General features: G+C 27.1%; 1 protein-coding gene across 5 annotated transcripts; it reads left to right on the top strand.

Annotated features, from left to right (window-relative positions):
- The first annotated feature begins 1272 nt into the window (after window positions 1-1272).
- Window positions 1273-6544, top strand: LOC112703253 (universal stress protein PHOS34). 5 transcript variants are annotated; one of them, XM_025754616.3, is made up of 5 exons: window positions 1273-1691; window positions 1776-1885; window positions 2871-2992; window positions 3520-3616; window positions 5016-5470. In XM_025754616.3, exons 1-4 carry the CDS (start codon window positions 1475-1477, stop codon window positions 3614-3616), a joined length of 546 nt encoding a protein of 181 aa, XP_025610401.1. In that variant the 5' UTR covers window positions 1273-1474; the 3' UTR covers window positions 5016-5470. The 5 variants fall into 5 exon arrangements, with proteins under 5 accessions (XP_025610401.1, XP_025610406.1, XP_025610403.1 ...); XM_025754621.3 differs by having other exon boundaries at window positions 1287-1691; window positions 4264-5470; XM_025754618.3 differs by lacking the exon at window positions 5016-5470 and adding an exon at window positions 6075-6544 and having other exon boundaries at window positions 1291-1691.
- The last annotated feature ends 10532 nt before the right edge of the window (window positions 6545-17076 follow it).

The following is a 17076-nucleotide window of genomic DNA, read 5'->3' as shown; positions in this document are numbered from 1 at the left end:
GAAGGACTAATAAGACCTTGAAAATTTAGTTCATTATGCTTCTATTATGCTTCTATTATGAGAATTTAGTTTATAAAATTATGCTTGTATTTTGAAATCTAGTTAACTTGTTATATTATGCAATTTAGATTATTTGTATTAAAATTGCAGAAATTGAGCTTATATTATATTAGTTCAGCTTTCTCACATTAGTTAGCATTAGTTAAAATTAGTGCATTTGTGTATTATATTAGAATTTGTTAAATTGCAGTTCAATTTTCATCATACTAGTGGCATTAGTTAGCATCAATTTATTTATGCATCAAGTTAGCATTAGTTCATTTATGCATCATTTATGTATTAAGTTAGCATTAGTGCATTTGTGTATTATATTAAAACTAGTATTTTTATCCGTAATAACATTACGGGAATAATTTTTTTTAAATTATAGTTCACTTTATTCTGACAGTATAAATTATGCATGACACAAAAGATTTATAAAATCAAACTACTTTTACAAAAAAGTCCTAAGTTGACAAAAGCCTCTAGCTAAGAAGACTAAGATATCTGTAGATAGAAAATTAAATAATAAGATTTTTAGTTATTATTTTTATATGAAAAGTCTCATTTTTTATTAATAATTAATTTTAACATTCATTATTAAAATTTAAAATAATTTAACGTGTATACTTTTACATTTAAAATATTTTAATTGTAAAAAAATATCGGATAACATATTTTGATATGTCAAATTACTAATATAAAATATAAATCATATATAGAGTAAAAATAGTAGAGATAAATAGAAAAATGAAGAGAGGTAAATAAGAGAATTTAGGAAGGGAGTTTATTAATTTTGAAAAAAAATATTTTCTCTCAATTTTAATAAGAGTGTCATGTGACACATTTAATTATTAAATTAGATAGTAATATATGATACATAATATAGGTATAGTTCAATTAGATAGTAATATATGATATATATAGAAGCATAATGAACTAAATTCTCAAAAACCTATTTGTCCTTCGAATTTTATTTGCAAAATGACGTCAAGAACTTATTTGTCCTTCAAATTTTATTTTCCTTCCAATGTAACAGACACTTGGATACCGTTTCAACCACGTCAGTCAGTTCTATTTGATGTATAAAAATTAAATAGATGAAAGATTTAAATTGTTCTCTATTTATTAAAATCAAAAACTTTTTTTATTTAAATTTTATCAAAAATATATTTATCAAAAATTTAAAAAGTTAGCCGTCCTTTTCCCTTAAATTTTTAATAGCTCTAGTTTATCCTATTATATTTATTCCGGTAAATAAAATAAAATACAATATGAAAAATCAAAAGCACAGGGGAAAGTGAAACTACGACCGGAGTGAAAAACTAGTCATGTTGTAGAGTGTCCCTTCCGTGACGGCAACAGCCGACAGAGATTAGTTAGTTAGATTAGGTGGAAAACACTACTCACTACTCACAACAGATTCAAACAAATCATGTCATCCGTAGCTGGAAACTTAACCTGCGTGGTGGCGGCCGTTGACGGCAGCGAACAGAGCATGACCGCTCTCCGCTGGGCCCTACAAAACCTCAAGCTACGATCACCTGCTTCCGATTCCACCAACGCTGGATCCTTTGTTGTTCTCCACGTCCAATCCCCACCCTCCATCGCCACCGGCCTCAACCCCGGCGCCATCCCCTTCGGCGGCCCAAGTAACTCGACTTCAACTAACCTTTATTTGTATTATTATTATTATTATTATTTGGGAAATTTAATTGTTTTGGATTATTGAACAGCTGACCTGGAAGTACCGGCGATCACGGCGGCGATCGAGGCTCACCAGAAGCGTATCACTGAAGCCGTACTCAATCACGCTTTAGGAATTTGCGCTGAATTCAATTTGGCTGTAAGTGGTTTCGTTTTACTTACCTATTTTGACTTTGACAATTGACATTCTATGCTGTTTTTCTTTTCTTTTCACTCCTTTTGTTTTAATTTCAAATTTATGATTTTATAATATAGTACTCTTTATTCTCCTAAATAATTGTCTAGTTTTCAAATTTTATTTGATCCTAAATAAATGTTCATTCAGAAAAGTTAGTTAATATAATTATTTTTCTGTGAATAATCCTATTAAATTTAGGAAAGAAAGTAATTTTTTGTGCAATTAATTTAATCTATATAAAACCATAAGATTTGTTATTATTTTTCCAATTCATGTGCGTAATTAAAATTAGACAATCGTTTGAGTTCAAATGGATTTTGTTTAAGTGACTGCCTCATAGAAACAGGGGATCTGAAGTCTGAACAACTAGAAAATGTTTTTTTTATTATTATTTTCATCTTTTTTAATTTATTTTATTTTATTTAATATACTCCCTGCATTTATTTGGTATTACACTTTCAACCATATTATATGGATATAAAAAATTAGTCACCAATAAGCTATTGTATAGGAATAAGTATTTGGTGTTTATGGAAAAGTTTGATTGCACTTTAGCGCTATATGTGTAGGAGTTAAGAAATCTGACATCAAGGCACAATTATGAAACAGCTTTACCAAATTACTCTTGCACAACCTTTAACATCTAATTAATCCATTCTGTTTACATTAGAAAGATTCACTAAGGGCACAATGATTCATTCTTTCACAAAGTGGAGAAAAGATGGAAAGGAAGGTATATAAAGTTGTAATGGGTCAATATGTTGAGTTCAAATATGATTCATGATATGGTGCAATGGCGTTTGATCCATGTAACTGACCCCTCTTAGTAAGCACAAGGTTTTGTTGTTGATGTTGTTATGTTTGAATGTGATTTGGCCTGAGATGGTTGTCATTTAGTATATTTTGGGGTCTACAGGATTGACTTGTCTATATGTATATTGTATAGGAACCGAGGATCAAGACCCATGTCGTTGTGGGAGACCCAAAGGAGAAGATATGTGAAGCTGCACAGGATCTGAATGCTGATGTGCTTGTGATGGGGTCCCGTGCATTTGGCCCTATTAAGAGGTACACTTTAACATGTGACAAGCCTTTGTTATTGCTAGAAAAGTAAGCAAAAACTTGCATTTGCACATTTCATACTTTGCTATAAACACACTGAATGATTCTTCTCTAGATGAGAATATTAGCAATGGTTAAGAATAGGAAATGATTGGTCTATGTAATACCGGGAAAGAAGTTGAAATTTTCTCAATTGTATGGAAGCAATGCCTTTGCCAATAAGTGTTTCCAGTTTGTCTATAATATGATACGAGCAAATAACAGTTATCGTAGAGTGATGCCGTGTTAACAAACCGTTGCTGAATAAGGAAATAATCTTCAAATGCTTTAAACATTGTACACAAGCACCCTCTCAACCTTTTATTCACATGCCACATTCACCTCACAGCAAATTTATAACTGTTTTGACTTGCATATTGGACATTTTTGGACATGCGTTAAATTGAATGCAGTTATTATTAAACAAAGGAATTTTTGAAGTGAGAAATTTTGGACACACCACACATAATGTTTCTATTTTCTCCCCTTAACAGGATGTTCCTTGGCAGTGTTAGCAACTACTGTGCCCACCATGCTCAGTGCCCAGTCATTATTATCAAGGGAAAGGACAATGTCGACAAGAAAAACTAGGTATGCATCAACTGTACTATTATGAGAAGGTTTTGCCCAAATTTTATGTCATGTTGCCTAGATTGTTTAGGATTCGTGAGAAGAACATCCGAGTTATTCTTAGCACTAGCACTTATGGGTCTTTCTTAAATTTCTGGATCAAGCTAATTACTGTGGACAGCGGATAAAAATATATTTGAACACTACGCATTTATGTTTCTAAATTATCAAACTTTTTAAAAGTTCTCAATACTTATAATGAATTAGTAGTTGAATTTGGCTGTTAACACCAGTAGTAGTGTACTTAAATGAAAGATGGAATAAAATATGTGGCATGAATCCGAAGTTGGAGTGAAAATATATTGGAACCACTTGGAATTCTTAGAATAATGCCGCAGTGAGCGCCAAAATATAGTTTGTTTAGGATCATAGCATGTTACTGAAAATCTAGACTGGAGATAAATGGACCAATCTGTTTACTGGAATAATTCTTGGGATTTCCAGAGTGAAAAAAATATATTGGGACCAAAGTGTCTGATTCAAAATTTGTTGGACAGCAATTTATGTCTTGACTCATAATTCAATTATGACCCAGCACCAGTGTTTCACCAGTGTATCTGATTTTTACACGTATATCTTTTTACACATATGTCTTGGTGGAGAAAAAGGATGGACAAGGAGATGTAAAACAAAACCAAGGAAAAGTTTCAAAGAAATCCAGCGCAGAAGGAAGGAATAAATGCAGACCTAGCCATCTAAATTACCTTAATAAACAGAATAAAGTGAACAACTGAAATAAACAAAATATAAAGGGTCTGTTACTGTGAGCACCCACTAAATACTTTGAGTAGTGCTTGCACCCCAATAGCATGAATTATACTTGTATAAAAATTTGTTGAGGACTGAAGTATCCAATTTGAACACTTTTTAGGACAATTTGAATGTTTACTCTTAAATTATTTGGTGAAAATCAATAAAATGTAAACAAATAACAACCAACGATAGACTGTAACCTATAGATTCGTACATATTGATGCGCAAAAGAATTCATAACAATCAGTACAACTATTTTTCTTGTAATTGCGCTTTCATATAGAACAGAATGTATACACGCATGTATGGCTGAATGTTTTCCTTGAGATACTTATTGTTCTTAGGTGCATATAATATTTTGAGCAACTCTCGGTCCCAAGATACTTATGATAGTTAGTTATATTTCTATATCTTTTGCAATTTTATTTTGTTACAACTGAATTCAATCAACCCATTCAATTTACAATCTAAAAGGGTTTTTATCAATGTTCTGAAAATCGGACCGAACTGGCCGGTCGAACCGGTCTAACCGGGAACCGGTGATGAAAACGGTCCGGTCCACCATTTTTGAACCAACACTTTCTGTTTCATTTTTTGTGTTATTTAGATTGGTGGCCACATTTCAGTTGCCGTTGATGAATCCCTTCATTTGATCAAAAGCTTTTTCTTGCTTGTGATTTGGTATCCTTTGCTGGACACAATCTGTCAGATCCTGGTGTCTTCACATTTTCAGAACGGTGGTGCTGTCTTGTGTGTAAAGTCTTAGCAGTTAAAGTGGCTCAGAGATGTGTTGTTACAACTTGAATTCTTGTTCTAAAGCATTTTGCTCCAAGAAAGTTTGTATTCTTTAATTTCTTCAACTCATTTGCTCTCTGCTCAATCATTTCTTGTCAGTTGAGCATATTCAGCAAGCTGGTATAAGTGTCAAGTTGGGAGTGTAAATACTGTTTTGGCTTTGTGCTGGGTCCAGTATATGTTGTGGGTGATGAATAAATAATAGATTAAACATAAATTTATATGTATAATGACATTGAAATTTAGAAGGGCCATGATTATTGTTAATTTCTTATGTACGGAAAAATTAACATATGGATTCAGCATATTCTACAATTCTATTTGGGATATGGTTTAGTTGTCATGCTGATTGACTTCTTCATCAGTTAATATATGAGGAGTTTAGCTTGCGAAATGTTATGGCGGACATTTTCTTGAAGTTACAATTGACTTATCACTACATTATGATATGACGGAGTGTGGATCAATACTCCATTTTATAGAGATAAAATGATTTGTCAAAGAGGGATTCTGAAGAAGTGATTGTTATAGTGTCTAAAAAGTAGTACTTAAATTGTCAAAAAAAAGTTGTTAATTAATATTTAATTTAAAAAGTATAAAAATAAATGATTTTTAAAAATTTAGAATTTGTTATAAAAAGTAAGTTAACCAAAAATTTGGAATCAATTTATAGGCACAATTTTTTTTTTGGATGTCCATGATATTCCCCAACTCAAGAGTCTAAAGACTAATTTGTTGCGCATTGGAGTTCTATTTATAGGCATTATTATCACTATGGAAATTTTCTTTTAAAATTTTTTTTTTTTTGTTGTCCATGGCATCTCTCAACAATTCAATGGCTAATTCGTTGTGGATCTGTATTCCATTTAAGGGGCTGTCGCTGGCCAATGGGTTATTGCAGGCACAAGGCGGGATTTGAACTCTCGACACGCAAGAGGCGAACGAGTGAGTTGACCACTTAACCAAACTCAAGTTGTTTTTTTTTTTAAAAGATGTTATCATATCACAATTGCTTAATTTATGACAAAAATGTTATTTCAACAAGGGTAAAAAAAATTATATAGTTTATCCAATAGGAACACAAGTCACGGTTATTTGAAATAAATTGGTTCAACTGTGGATGATGGCATGACATGTTCTTGTAATCCTATGTGAAAAGGAAAGTATGTATGTAAACAAATTTAACTAGCATTAGTTTCTCATGAAAAGGAAAGATGCTGGAAATTAAACTAGAATCTTAGTGGATGTTACAGTACTCCCCTCATGTTTGGAGTTTTGAAACTCTTTTATATTATTAATATTGTAATGTGTGTTGGCAGAATTTTTTAATAGTTATTTTATTAATAGAGCTTTTATTATATATTGAAAACTTCATCAAATAATTAATGTCAACAATATTTTTTTTTAAAATTAATATTTAAAAAATTAACACTAACATAAAATTATATTTTTAAATAAAAACCATAAAATATTAATAGAATACGTTGTTTAATAAAACAAAAATTAAAAAAAACGTTGCTTATAAATTATTTTTATAAATTAATAATTTAATCTCCCATCTTTACTTATTAAGCAACATTTTTTTAATTATTGTTTTATTAGTGTTAATTTTTTTATTGAAATAAAATAAAAAAAATTATTGTTTCCATAACAATTTTTTTATTTTTATCTTTTAAGATTTATTTTGTTTTAAAATTTCATAAACTCATTACAGTCATACTAGTATATTTTTATTTTTATTAATTTAATTTTATTCACATAATTTAAAATTTAAAATTATAAAATCTTTAAATTAAAATTTAAATAAATATAATTTAATTAATAACTTAATTTAATTTAATAAAAATAAACGTATTCATATTATTATATTTATATGATTAATTATATTTATTCGATTTAAAAAAATAACTATTTAAAATCATTAATTATAAATTAAAAAATTAATATACTCGTATTATTTTTAATACGATTATGTTTACAATACTCCCTAATAGTTTGGTAAATCAACCGTGTATAAAGTTTTTAATTATTTAATGAATCAATACTCTATATATTTTTATTTTTAAATTAGTTTTTTGCAGTTAAAATTTTCATTATTTTCTTTATATTTATTTTACCACTTCTGCTTTAAATATTAAAATTCTTTATATTTATTTTACCCCATGGCTCTCTTTCTCAAATCTCACTTCTAACCAAATCTATCACTACCGTTCACTATCGTGACCAGTGTCTCGTTTAACGTTACATCTCCTTCATCATTTTTTATTATTCTATTCGGATATATTTTTAAACTATCTTCAATTTTTGTCCCTATTTTAATTGTTCTGGTATTCTATTTTTGATCCTATTTTAGTGTTTTAAATTAAAATTTAAAATTTTACTTTCTAACTCACTTAGTAATCTAATTCTAAAAGAACATCTTAATATTTAAACTTAATACTAAATAATATATTTGATTCTATTAATTAAATTTAAATTCACATTTTCGTGTTGTTTCTTTTATTTACCAAAGATAAAAAATTCAAATTCAAATTTTTATTTTTTAATTTAATAAAAAAACTTTAACTATTTAAAGAGTATTTTTATCATTTAAAATTATATGAAAAGTACATTTTAGTCTTTTAAAATCAAATTTAAATTTTAACATTATAAATTTATTAAAGAGTAAAGTACTGTTTTTGTCCCCAATATTTGGGATAAGTCTCAAAATTATCCCTAATGTTTAAATCGTCTTATTTAAGTATCTTAAAATTAGCTCCATGTTGTCCTGCCGTTAGGGATCTGTTAACAGAATTGACGACGAGACAAAATTGAGACTATTTTAAAATGTTAGAGACGTAAATAGGACGAAAATATTGGGACAAATCCCTAATAGCAGGACAACATTGAGCCAATTTTGAAATGTTAGGTAGCGTTTGGTGGAGAGACAGAACGAAAAGACTGAAACTGAGAGACAGAGACTAAAAGACAGAGATTGAAATAAATCTCAGTATTCTGTTTGGTGCAAAGTGGGAGACAGAAATTAAAACAAGAATGAAACTCTAATTTAATTTGTACAAAGGGTAAAATTGGAATTAATTAATTGAAATGAGGATATTTTAGGTATAAAGTGTTATTAAAGTTTCAGTCTCCATCTTTAAAAATTTTAGTCCGCTGTGTCTACTTTTTGGAGGTACTGAAATACTGAAATTTTAGGGATAGAGACAGAAATTTTAGTACCAGTCTCTAAACCAACAAACATGATACTGAGTCTCTGTCTCTTAGTCTCTGTCTCAATAAGACGATTTAAATGTTAGGAACAATTTTAGGACTTACCCCAAATGTTGAGGACAAAAATGATACTTTACTCTTTATTAAATGATATCATTTCAAATTAGAATTTGATTTTTAAATAAAAGAAAAAAAATATAAATAAAAAAATTGAATGATAATTAAAGTGAGATTAGGGTTAGATAAAAATTATATAATTTGTTGTTAGATTGGTTGTTTGAGCTAACAAGTCGGTGTTAATTTTTATAAGGACATTTTTGTCTTTATAAAATTATCTATAATAATATTTGTTAAATTAAAATTAAAAATTTATTTTCTAATTCATTTAAACAAATTTAATCCTAAAATAATTTTTATTGTTTAAATTTATAGTTTTTAATGCATGTAAACAACGATGAATACCAAAGAGATATTTTTGTCTTTTTATTAATATTTAAATATATATTTTATAATTTTTAAATTGATTTTTAAAAAAGATAATTTTAACTTTTTAAATTTAAATATAATTTTTTATTTTTATTCTTTTTAAAATTAAATTAAATTTTAATTCAAATTAAATAACTTTAATTTTAAAAAACTTTTAGTCTTTTAAAATTAATACGAAAATATATGTTTGACTTCAGTTTTTTAAATCATCTCAATTTTGTCCTGCCGTCAATTCTGTTAACAGATCTCTAACGAAAATAAATTTTAGAGTAAAGTATCGTCTTTGTCCCCAACATTTGGGGTAAGTTCTAAAGTTGTCTCTAACGTTTCAATCGTCCTATTTAAGTCCCTAAAGTTTTAAATTTGGCTCAATGTTGTCCTGCCGTTAGAGATCTATTAACAGAATTGACGGCGGGACAAAATTGAGATAATTTAAAAAACTGAAGTCAAACATATATTTTCGTATTAATTTTAAAAGACTAAAAGTTTTTTAAAATTAAAGTTATTTAATTTGAATTAAAAATTTAATTTAATTTTAAAAAGAATAAAAGTAAAAAATTATATTTAAATTTAAAAAGTTAAAATTATCTTTTTTAAAAATTAATTTAAAAATTATAAAATATTTATTTAAATATTAATAAAAAGACAAAAATATCTCTTTGGTATTCATCGTTGTTTACATGCATCAAAAACTATAAATTTAAACAATAAAAATTATTTTAGGATTAAATTTGTTTAAATGAATTAGAAAATAAAATTTTAAATTTTAATTTATCAAATATTATTATAGATAATTTTATAAAAACAAAAATATCCTTATAAAAATTAACACCGACTTGCAAGCTCAAACAACCAATCTAACAACAAATTATATAATTTTTATCTAACCCTAATCTCACTTTAATTATCATTCATTTTTTTATTTATATTTTTTTCTTTTATTTAAAAATCAAATTCTAATTTGAAATGATATCATTTAATAAAGAGTAAAGTATCATTTTTGTCCTCAACGTTTGGGGTAAGTCCTAAAATTATTCCTAACATTTAAATCGTCTTATTGAGACAGAGACTAAGAGACAGAGACTCAATATCATGTTTGTTGGTTCAGAGACTGGTACTAAAATTTCTGTCTCTATCCCTAAAATTTCAGTATTTCAGTACCTCCAAAAAATAGACACAGCGGACTAAAATTTTTAAAGATGGAGACTGAAACTTTAATAACACTTTATACTTAAAATATTCTCATTTCAATTAATTAATTCCAATTTTACCATTTGTACAAATTAAATTAGAGTTTTATTCTTGTTTAATTTCTGTCTCCCACTTTGCACCAAACAGAATACTAAGATTTATTTCAATCTCTGTCTTTTAGTCTATGTCTCTCAGTTTCAGTCTTTTCGTCTCTGTCTCTCCATCAAACGCTACCTAACATTTCAAAATTGGCTCAATGTTGTCCTGCTATTAGGGATTTGTCCCAATATTTTCGTCCTATTTACGTCTCTAACATTTTAAAATAGTCTCAATTTTGTCTCGTCGTCAATTCTGTTAACAGATCCCTAACGGCAGGACAACATGGAGCCAATTTTAAGATACTTAAATAAGACGATTTAAACATTAGGGATAATTTTGAGACTTATCCCAAATATTGGGGACAAAAACAGTACTTGACTCTTTAATAAATTTATAATGTTAAAATTTAAATTTGATTTTAAAAGACTAAAATGTACTTTTCATATAATTTTAAATGATAAAAATACTCTTTAAATAGTTAAAGTTATTTTATTAAATTAAAAATAAAAATTTGAATTTGAATTTTTTATCTTTGGTAAATAAAAGAAACAATACGAAAATGTGAATTTAAATTTAATTAATAGAATCAAATATATTATTTAGTATTAAGTTTAAATATTAAGATGTTATTTTAGAATTAGATTACTAAGTGAGTTAGAAAGTAAAATTTTAAATTTTAATTTAAAACACTAAAATAGGAACAAAAATAAAATACCAGAACAACTAAAATAGGGACAAAAATTGAAGATAGTTTAAAAATATATCCGAATAGAATAATAAAAAATGATGAAGGAGATGTAAGGTTAAACGAGACACCGGTCACGATAGTGAACGGTAGTGATAGATTTGGTTAGAAGTGAGATTTGAGAAAGAGAGCCATGGGGTAAAATAAATATAAAGGATTTTAATATTTAAAGCATAAGCGGTAAAATAAATATAAAGAAAATAATGGAAATTTTAACTGCAAAAAACTAATTTAAAAATGAAAATATATAGAGTATTAATTCATTAAATAATTAAAAACTTTATACACGGTTGATTTACCAAACTATTAGGGAGTATTGTAAATATAATCGTATTAAAAATAATACGAGTATATTAATTTTTTAATTTATAATTAACGATTTTAAATAGTTATTTTTTTAAATCGAATAAATATAATTAATCATATAAATATAATAATATGAATACGTTTATTTTTATTAAATTAAATTAAATTATTAATTAAATTATATTTATTTAAATTTTAATTTAAAGATTTTATAATTTTAAATTTTAAATTATGTGAATAAAATTAAATTAATAAAAATAAAATATACCAGTATGACTGTAATGAGTTTATGAAATTTTAAAACAAAATAAATTTTAAAAGATAAAAATAAAAAAAAATGTTATGGAAACAATAATTTTTTTTATTTTATTTCAATAAAAAAATTAACACTAATAAAACAATAATTAAAAAAATGTTGCTTAATAAGTAAAGATGGGAGATTAAATTATTAATTTATAAAAATAATTTATAAACAACGTTTTTTTAATTTTTGTTTTATTAAGCAACGTATTCTATTAATATTTTATAATTATTTTATGGTTTTTATTTAAAAATATAATTTTATGTTAGTGTTAATTTTTTAAATATTAACTTTTAAAAAAAATATTGTTGACATTAATTATTTGATGAATTTTTCAATATATAATAAAATCTCTATTAATAAAATACCTATTAGAAAATTGTGCCAACACACATTACAATATTGATAATATAAAAGAGTTTCAAAATTCCAAACACAAAAGAAGTATTGTAACATCCACCTAGAATCTTATTGGAAAAGCCTAAAACTAAATAGACAAGATTAATTACAAGGAGTCATGATGAGTTTGAGAGAATTTTAAATGAACATAAGGACATCCCGAGGACCAAGATATATTGTCCTAAGCCGTGTCGCATGAGATGCGGTCGGTCACGGGCATTATGTTATGAATACTTCTTTGCCAAAATAAATATAAAATAAAATAAAAAACAAACTTAATCAAAATCAACGCGTGCATGCATGCATAGCGTATCTGTCTCCAGTTCTGAATAACCAGTTCTTACTTCTTAATAAAGCAATAATCAGCATAATGCTTAATAGCAAATGAATCTACGTACTTGATTGACAGATTTATAGTAACCCATTCCATGAGGGAGCAAATTACCATTTCCTTGTGTTTGCTGAAGAAAATGTGAACTCGAAGCAAGTGAACACTATCGATTATTGATGGTATAGTATGAAATAGAAGTTCGTCAAATTATTTTGGCCTCCGAATTTCAATTAACAAAATTAAGAAGAAACAACGAAATAGATTTCATCTAACTCCATAAAAGCTTTCGACTATTATCCTCTTAATTTGTGGGATTGAGATGGATCATATTTTAATCCAAACAATGAAATGGAAACGTAATTTTATTCCTTTTGGACTCAATCATTTCAATTTTTTAACTTTATTCCACCCATCAATCCAATTGGTGAAAGGGTACAAATAGAACCGGAAATTTTATAGATAAATGCTATATGTATAATTGATAATCTATATTCCTCTGCCAAATAATGGACATGTATAATTGATAATCTTTCAAAACCTCTCTTGTTAAAAACACAAGACTCAAGTTAATCTTAAATAAATAAATAAATTCATTCTTCAAGTTCTCATAATTACCATTATGCCCGGAAGTTACCAGAAGTGAGACAACTTAATCCCTCAACATCAAGCAATCAACTTGATTGAAGTTCTCAAAATAAACATCAGATGTAATGTAAATATAAAATGGATTTCGCTAGAAAACTAACTTGAGATATAATCAATTATAGTCAACTAGTTGAAAAACATGCTAGTTACATAAAGAAAAATAAAATAACTCTCCACTATCTCTATTTTCTGAAATTTTAAAATTAGAAACAAAGAAGAGTTAATTGAGTTGGCTTATGTTATAGTTGGTTCTCTAGAATAATGGTTACCAATTTAATCTGTTAGACCAATTTAGTGGATTACTCCACAAGTCTCTTTCGTGTGACAAAATTTGAGCTAGATTTTCCCTTTGCTGTCGTCCTTTTTGGAAGTTATATCTCGTGCTTCCGAGTTCAACGGATCGAACTCATTACAGTTGGACTTGAGCAAAACAAGCACACATTCACGTTGCAACCTTGGAATCCAAAGAAGTCCCACTGCTTATTACCCTTATATTCATTTTTCATTCGAGCTGTTGTATTATATGAATACATATTTTATTAAACAATTCTTCTAAGTAACTAACAAGAGTGCAGCCATTTACAGTCAATTAATAATTTTTTATTTTTTGAAATTTTTTAAGAAAAAACATCAATTCAAATTATCATAAAAAAAATTTAAACTTTAAAAAAAAATTAAAATCTAAAAAAAATACCTAAAATCAAATAATAACAAACATCTAAGATAATTATAAAATTATTTTAAAAATTTCAAAATTATTTTAAACATTTAAAAATAATTTTAAAAGTTGCTATAAAAAAATCCAAAATGTAACAAAAAATATCTAAAAACAAGCGAAAATGACATATTCAAAATCTTTTTAAAAACTGAGCGGAACACAATTTAAATTATCATGAAATATATTCAAAATTTAATTAAAAAAATTCAAAATATAAAAAATATCTAAAACCAAACAAATATCTAAAATCATTGTAAAATTATTTTTAAAATTCTAAAAATCATTTTAAAAATTCCAAAATAAAAAGGAATATTTGAAGCATAACAAAAAAAAAACATCCAAAACCTAATAAAACCAAGATATATATCTACAATTATTTTGAAAATTTCAAAACCTAACAAACGAAGCATTTAAAAAATTAGAAAAAAAACATTCGAAAACTAAACAAGAAACTTTTAAAAAAAATTAAAAAAATCATCGAAAACCTAGAAAAGAAGAAACATCCAAAATAGAAGAAAAAAATAAAAAACTCAGGAGAAAAAACATCCAAAACTAGTAAATAGAATCATTCAAAACCAAGAAAAAAAAAAGAAGAAGATCCTGCGCGACGTGATGGAGGGGGAGGCCACGACGTTCTTGCGCAAAGAGATGGACAATACATATATCAATTATAATCACAAATTAAGTTATTTCACATTAAATGACTTATATAACAATGATCTTATTTATTGTTATAAATGTTTAATTAAATAAGTTATTATTACTTTTGATTTGGAATTAAATGAAAATAAAATCAGAGATAATTTATTATTTTATTTAGGTTTTAGAGTTTAATAGTAGCACACTCAAATATAAATAGTGATTTCAGAGTCTTGGTTGGTCTCCAACATATCAAAGCTGCTTCTGTAGCTCTTGTCTCATCAAAGGAGTTGTAATTCAGCCTTATCAAGGATATAGAAAATTTTAATTGAAAAAGATCAAATAATCAAATTCTCTTAATCATATTCACGAATTTAGATACAATTTTACTCTCAAGTATTTCTTTCTTAATGATTTAATATTGATAATTTTAAAATTAAAAAAATCTTAGAATTTTCAAAAAGTGGTATTAGAGTCTTCCATGCTTAAATTGGTTAAAAGATTATTGTGATTAATTTTGCTATATATATGAGAATTGTTGTGACTTCTTTGTTATTTGAATCCTTTTCATTATGAATTCAATTTTGGGGTTAAACAAAAAAAAATAATTAACAATTGACGGTATAAATATCTATACGTATAATTAATAAGGACTCACAATATTATATGGTTATTATACGTTGTGTTTTATTATTTTTTTATGCTATATAAGCATTTATGGGTTTTGTTACAGAAAGAAATTAGTAAACATTTGAATTATTATACCTATTTATTTTAAAGTTTAATTTTAAAATAAATTGATTAAACATAATGTTGTCAAAGTAATTTTTTTGTGAAAATTAATTTATTTTAAAACATTAAGAATATGGTGATATGTAATTTATGTGAATATTGATCGACTCGAAGGAAGATTCATATTTTGTAGAATTACATATACATATTAATGATAAATATATGTTTCGGTACTAGTTAAGAATAAAGTAATGATTATTATTTATGCGAACAATAATCAGCCCAAAAAAAGTTTATTGTTTGGCTAAATATTAAATATTAAACCTTATTTTATTTTTTATTTAATTATGCAATCACTGATCGGCCTAAATAAAGGTTGGTGTTTGGCCAATTGATAAAAAATATATATGCGGCAACAAATAAATATAATTCTCAAGTTTTCATGTAAACAATGAGTTAATCCAAAGATAGACTTATTGTTTGACAAAATTTTGTTGAGAATATTTGATAAGCCGTACTAAATAAATTTATGTGTGCGTAGTTTATGTGAGTATAGATCGGTCCAAAGAAAATTATGTATTTAACCAAATTACATATGCATTTGTGGTAATAAACATGCGATACTTATTTGGTTCCATGTGAACAATAAGTTTATCCAAAGATAGACTTATTGTTTGGCAGGAATTATTATCAATGTTTGATTATTGTGTTAAAAACCGATTACAAATTAATATTTTTGTTCAAAGACTAAATATTAATATTATGCTGGTATTTGTGATGGACCCATCATTATATGAATTTTATTCGTATGATATGTAACTTGTGTGAATATATTATTTTACTTTAAAATTATATCTACTGATTTTAGTTTATTTTTAAATAAATTTTTTTGGAAATTAGAAAAAAAAGAGACTTTTTGTCATTTGTAACTTATATTTTATCAAATTATTATCTCATATGACCTTTCAATACAAGAAAAATGATGAATACCATCGGATTTACAGTTGAATTTGGCATCGCAGAATAGTGGTGAATTTATTGTCGAATTTACCGGCGGTGACAACGTCAAATTCATAAGGTTAAGTAATAACCGGCGGATTTTGGTTTTTGATAGTAAATCCGCCGGTAATATTTGGGGGGAAAATTAAATTGGCGAATCCTTTACTGTTAGAAAAATCGAACTGTAATCCCAATTAGTGAAACACTGCGTTTTAGTGACTTGCAATGATTTACCATTGAAAAAAATCTGACGGTAACAAGGCATAAATTCAAATTGCAAACCTGATGCGTGAGATAGTGAATTTGCATTTAATTTGTTAAGTTTAATCAAGAATTAATTGTCTTTTAGTCACTATGGATGCTACCTTGACTCTTGTGCAATTCTATTTATTTTAGGTAGCATTCGGCTCGATTTGATGGAGTTTTTGCAGCACAAGAATTAAAGGAGATTACAGCGAGGAGCGACGCGTGCGCGTACCTAACGCGTGCGAGTGATTTGGAGCTTTCCATGGCGACGCGTGCGCGTGAAAAGCGAAGTTGCACAGCGACGCGTGCGCGGACTTGACGCGTACGCGTGACACGCGAAGAAGACCATCGACGCGTACGCGTGACATTCGCCACGTGCAGAAAACGCAGAAAATGCTGGGGGCGATTTCTGGGCTGTTTTTGACCCAGTTTTCAGCTCAGGAAACACAGATTAGAGGCTGCAAAATGGAGGACTCAGGAGAACACTTCCTGTTACTTCCCAAGTTAAGCATGGACCCTACAAAGCAAGTGGTCCCCATCCATCAATTGAAGACTTACTGATTATTTAGTTAATTCTGATTTAAAACTTTATTTTTTATCTTTAAATTAGAAAAAGATATTATTTTAGTTTTTAGAAACTAGATTTTAAATTTATTAGGATTAGATATAAAAGGGAAAAGAAACTTCCTTTTTAAAGATGCCATTAGTTAACTTTTCATTCCACCTCAGCCCAATTTACAATCCTAGTTTTTTTCTCTGAATCATGAGCAACTAAACTTCCACTGTTAAGGTTAGGAGCTCTGTCTATTGTATGGATTGATATTAT

Source organism: Arachis hypogaea, chromosome 7 (assembly GCF_003086295.3).
Source record: "Arachis hypogaea cultivar Tifrunner chromosome 7, arahy.Tifrunner.gnm2.J5K5, whole genome shotgun sequence".
Taxonomy (NCBI): Eukaryota; Viridiplantae; Streptophyta; class Magnoliopsida; order Fabales; family Fabaceae; genus Arachis; species Arachis hypogaea.
The sequence above is the reverse complement of the archived record's forward strand: the minus strand, read 5'-3'. Positions and strand labels throughout refer to the sequence as shown.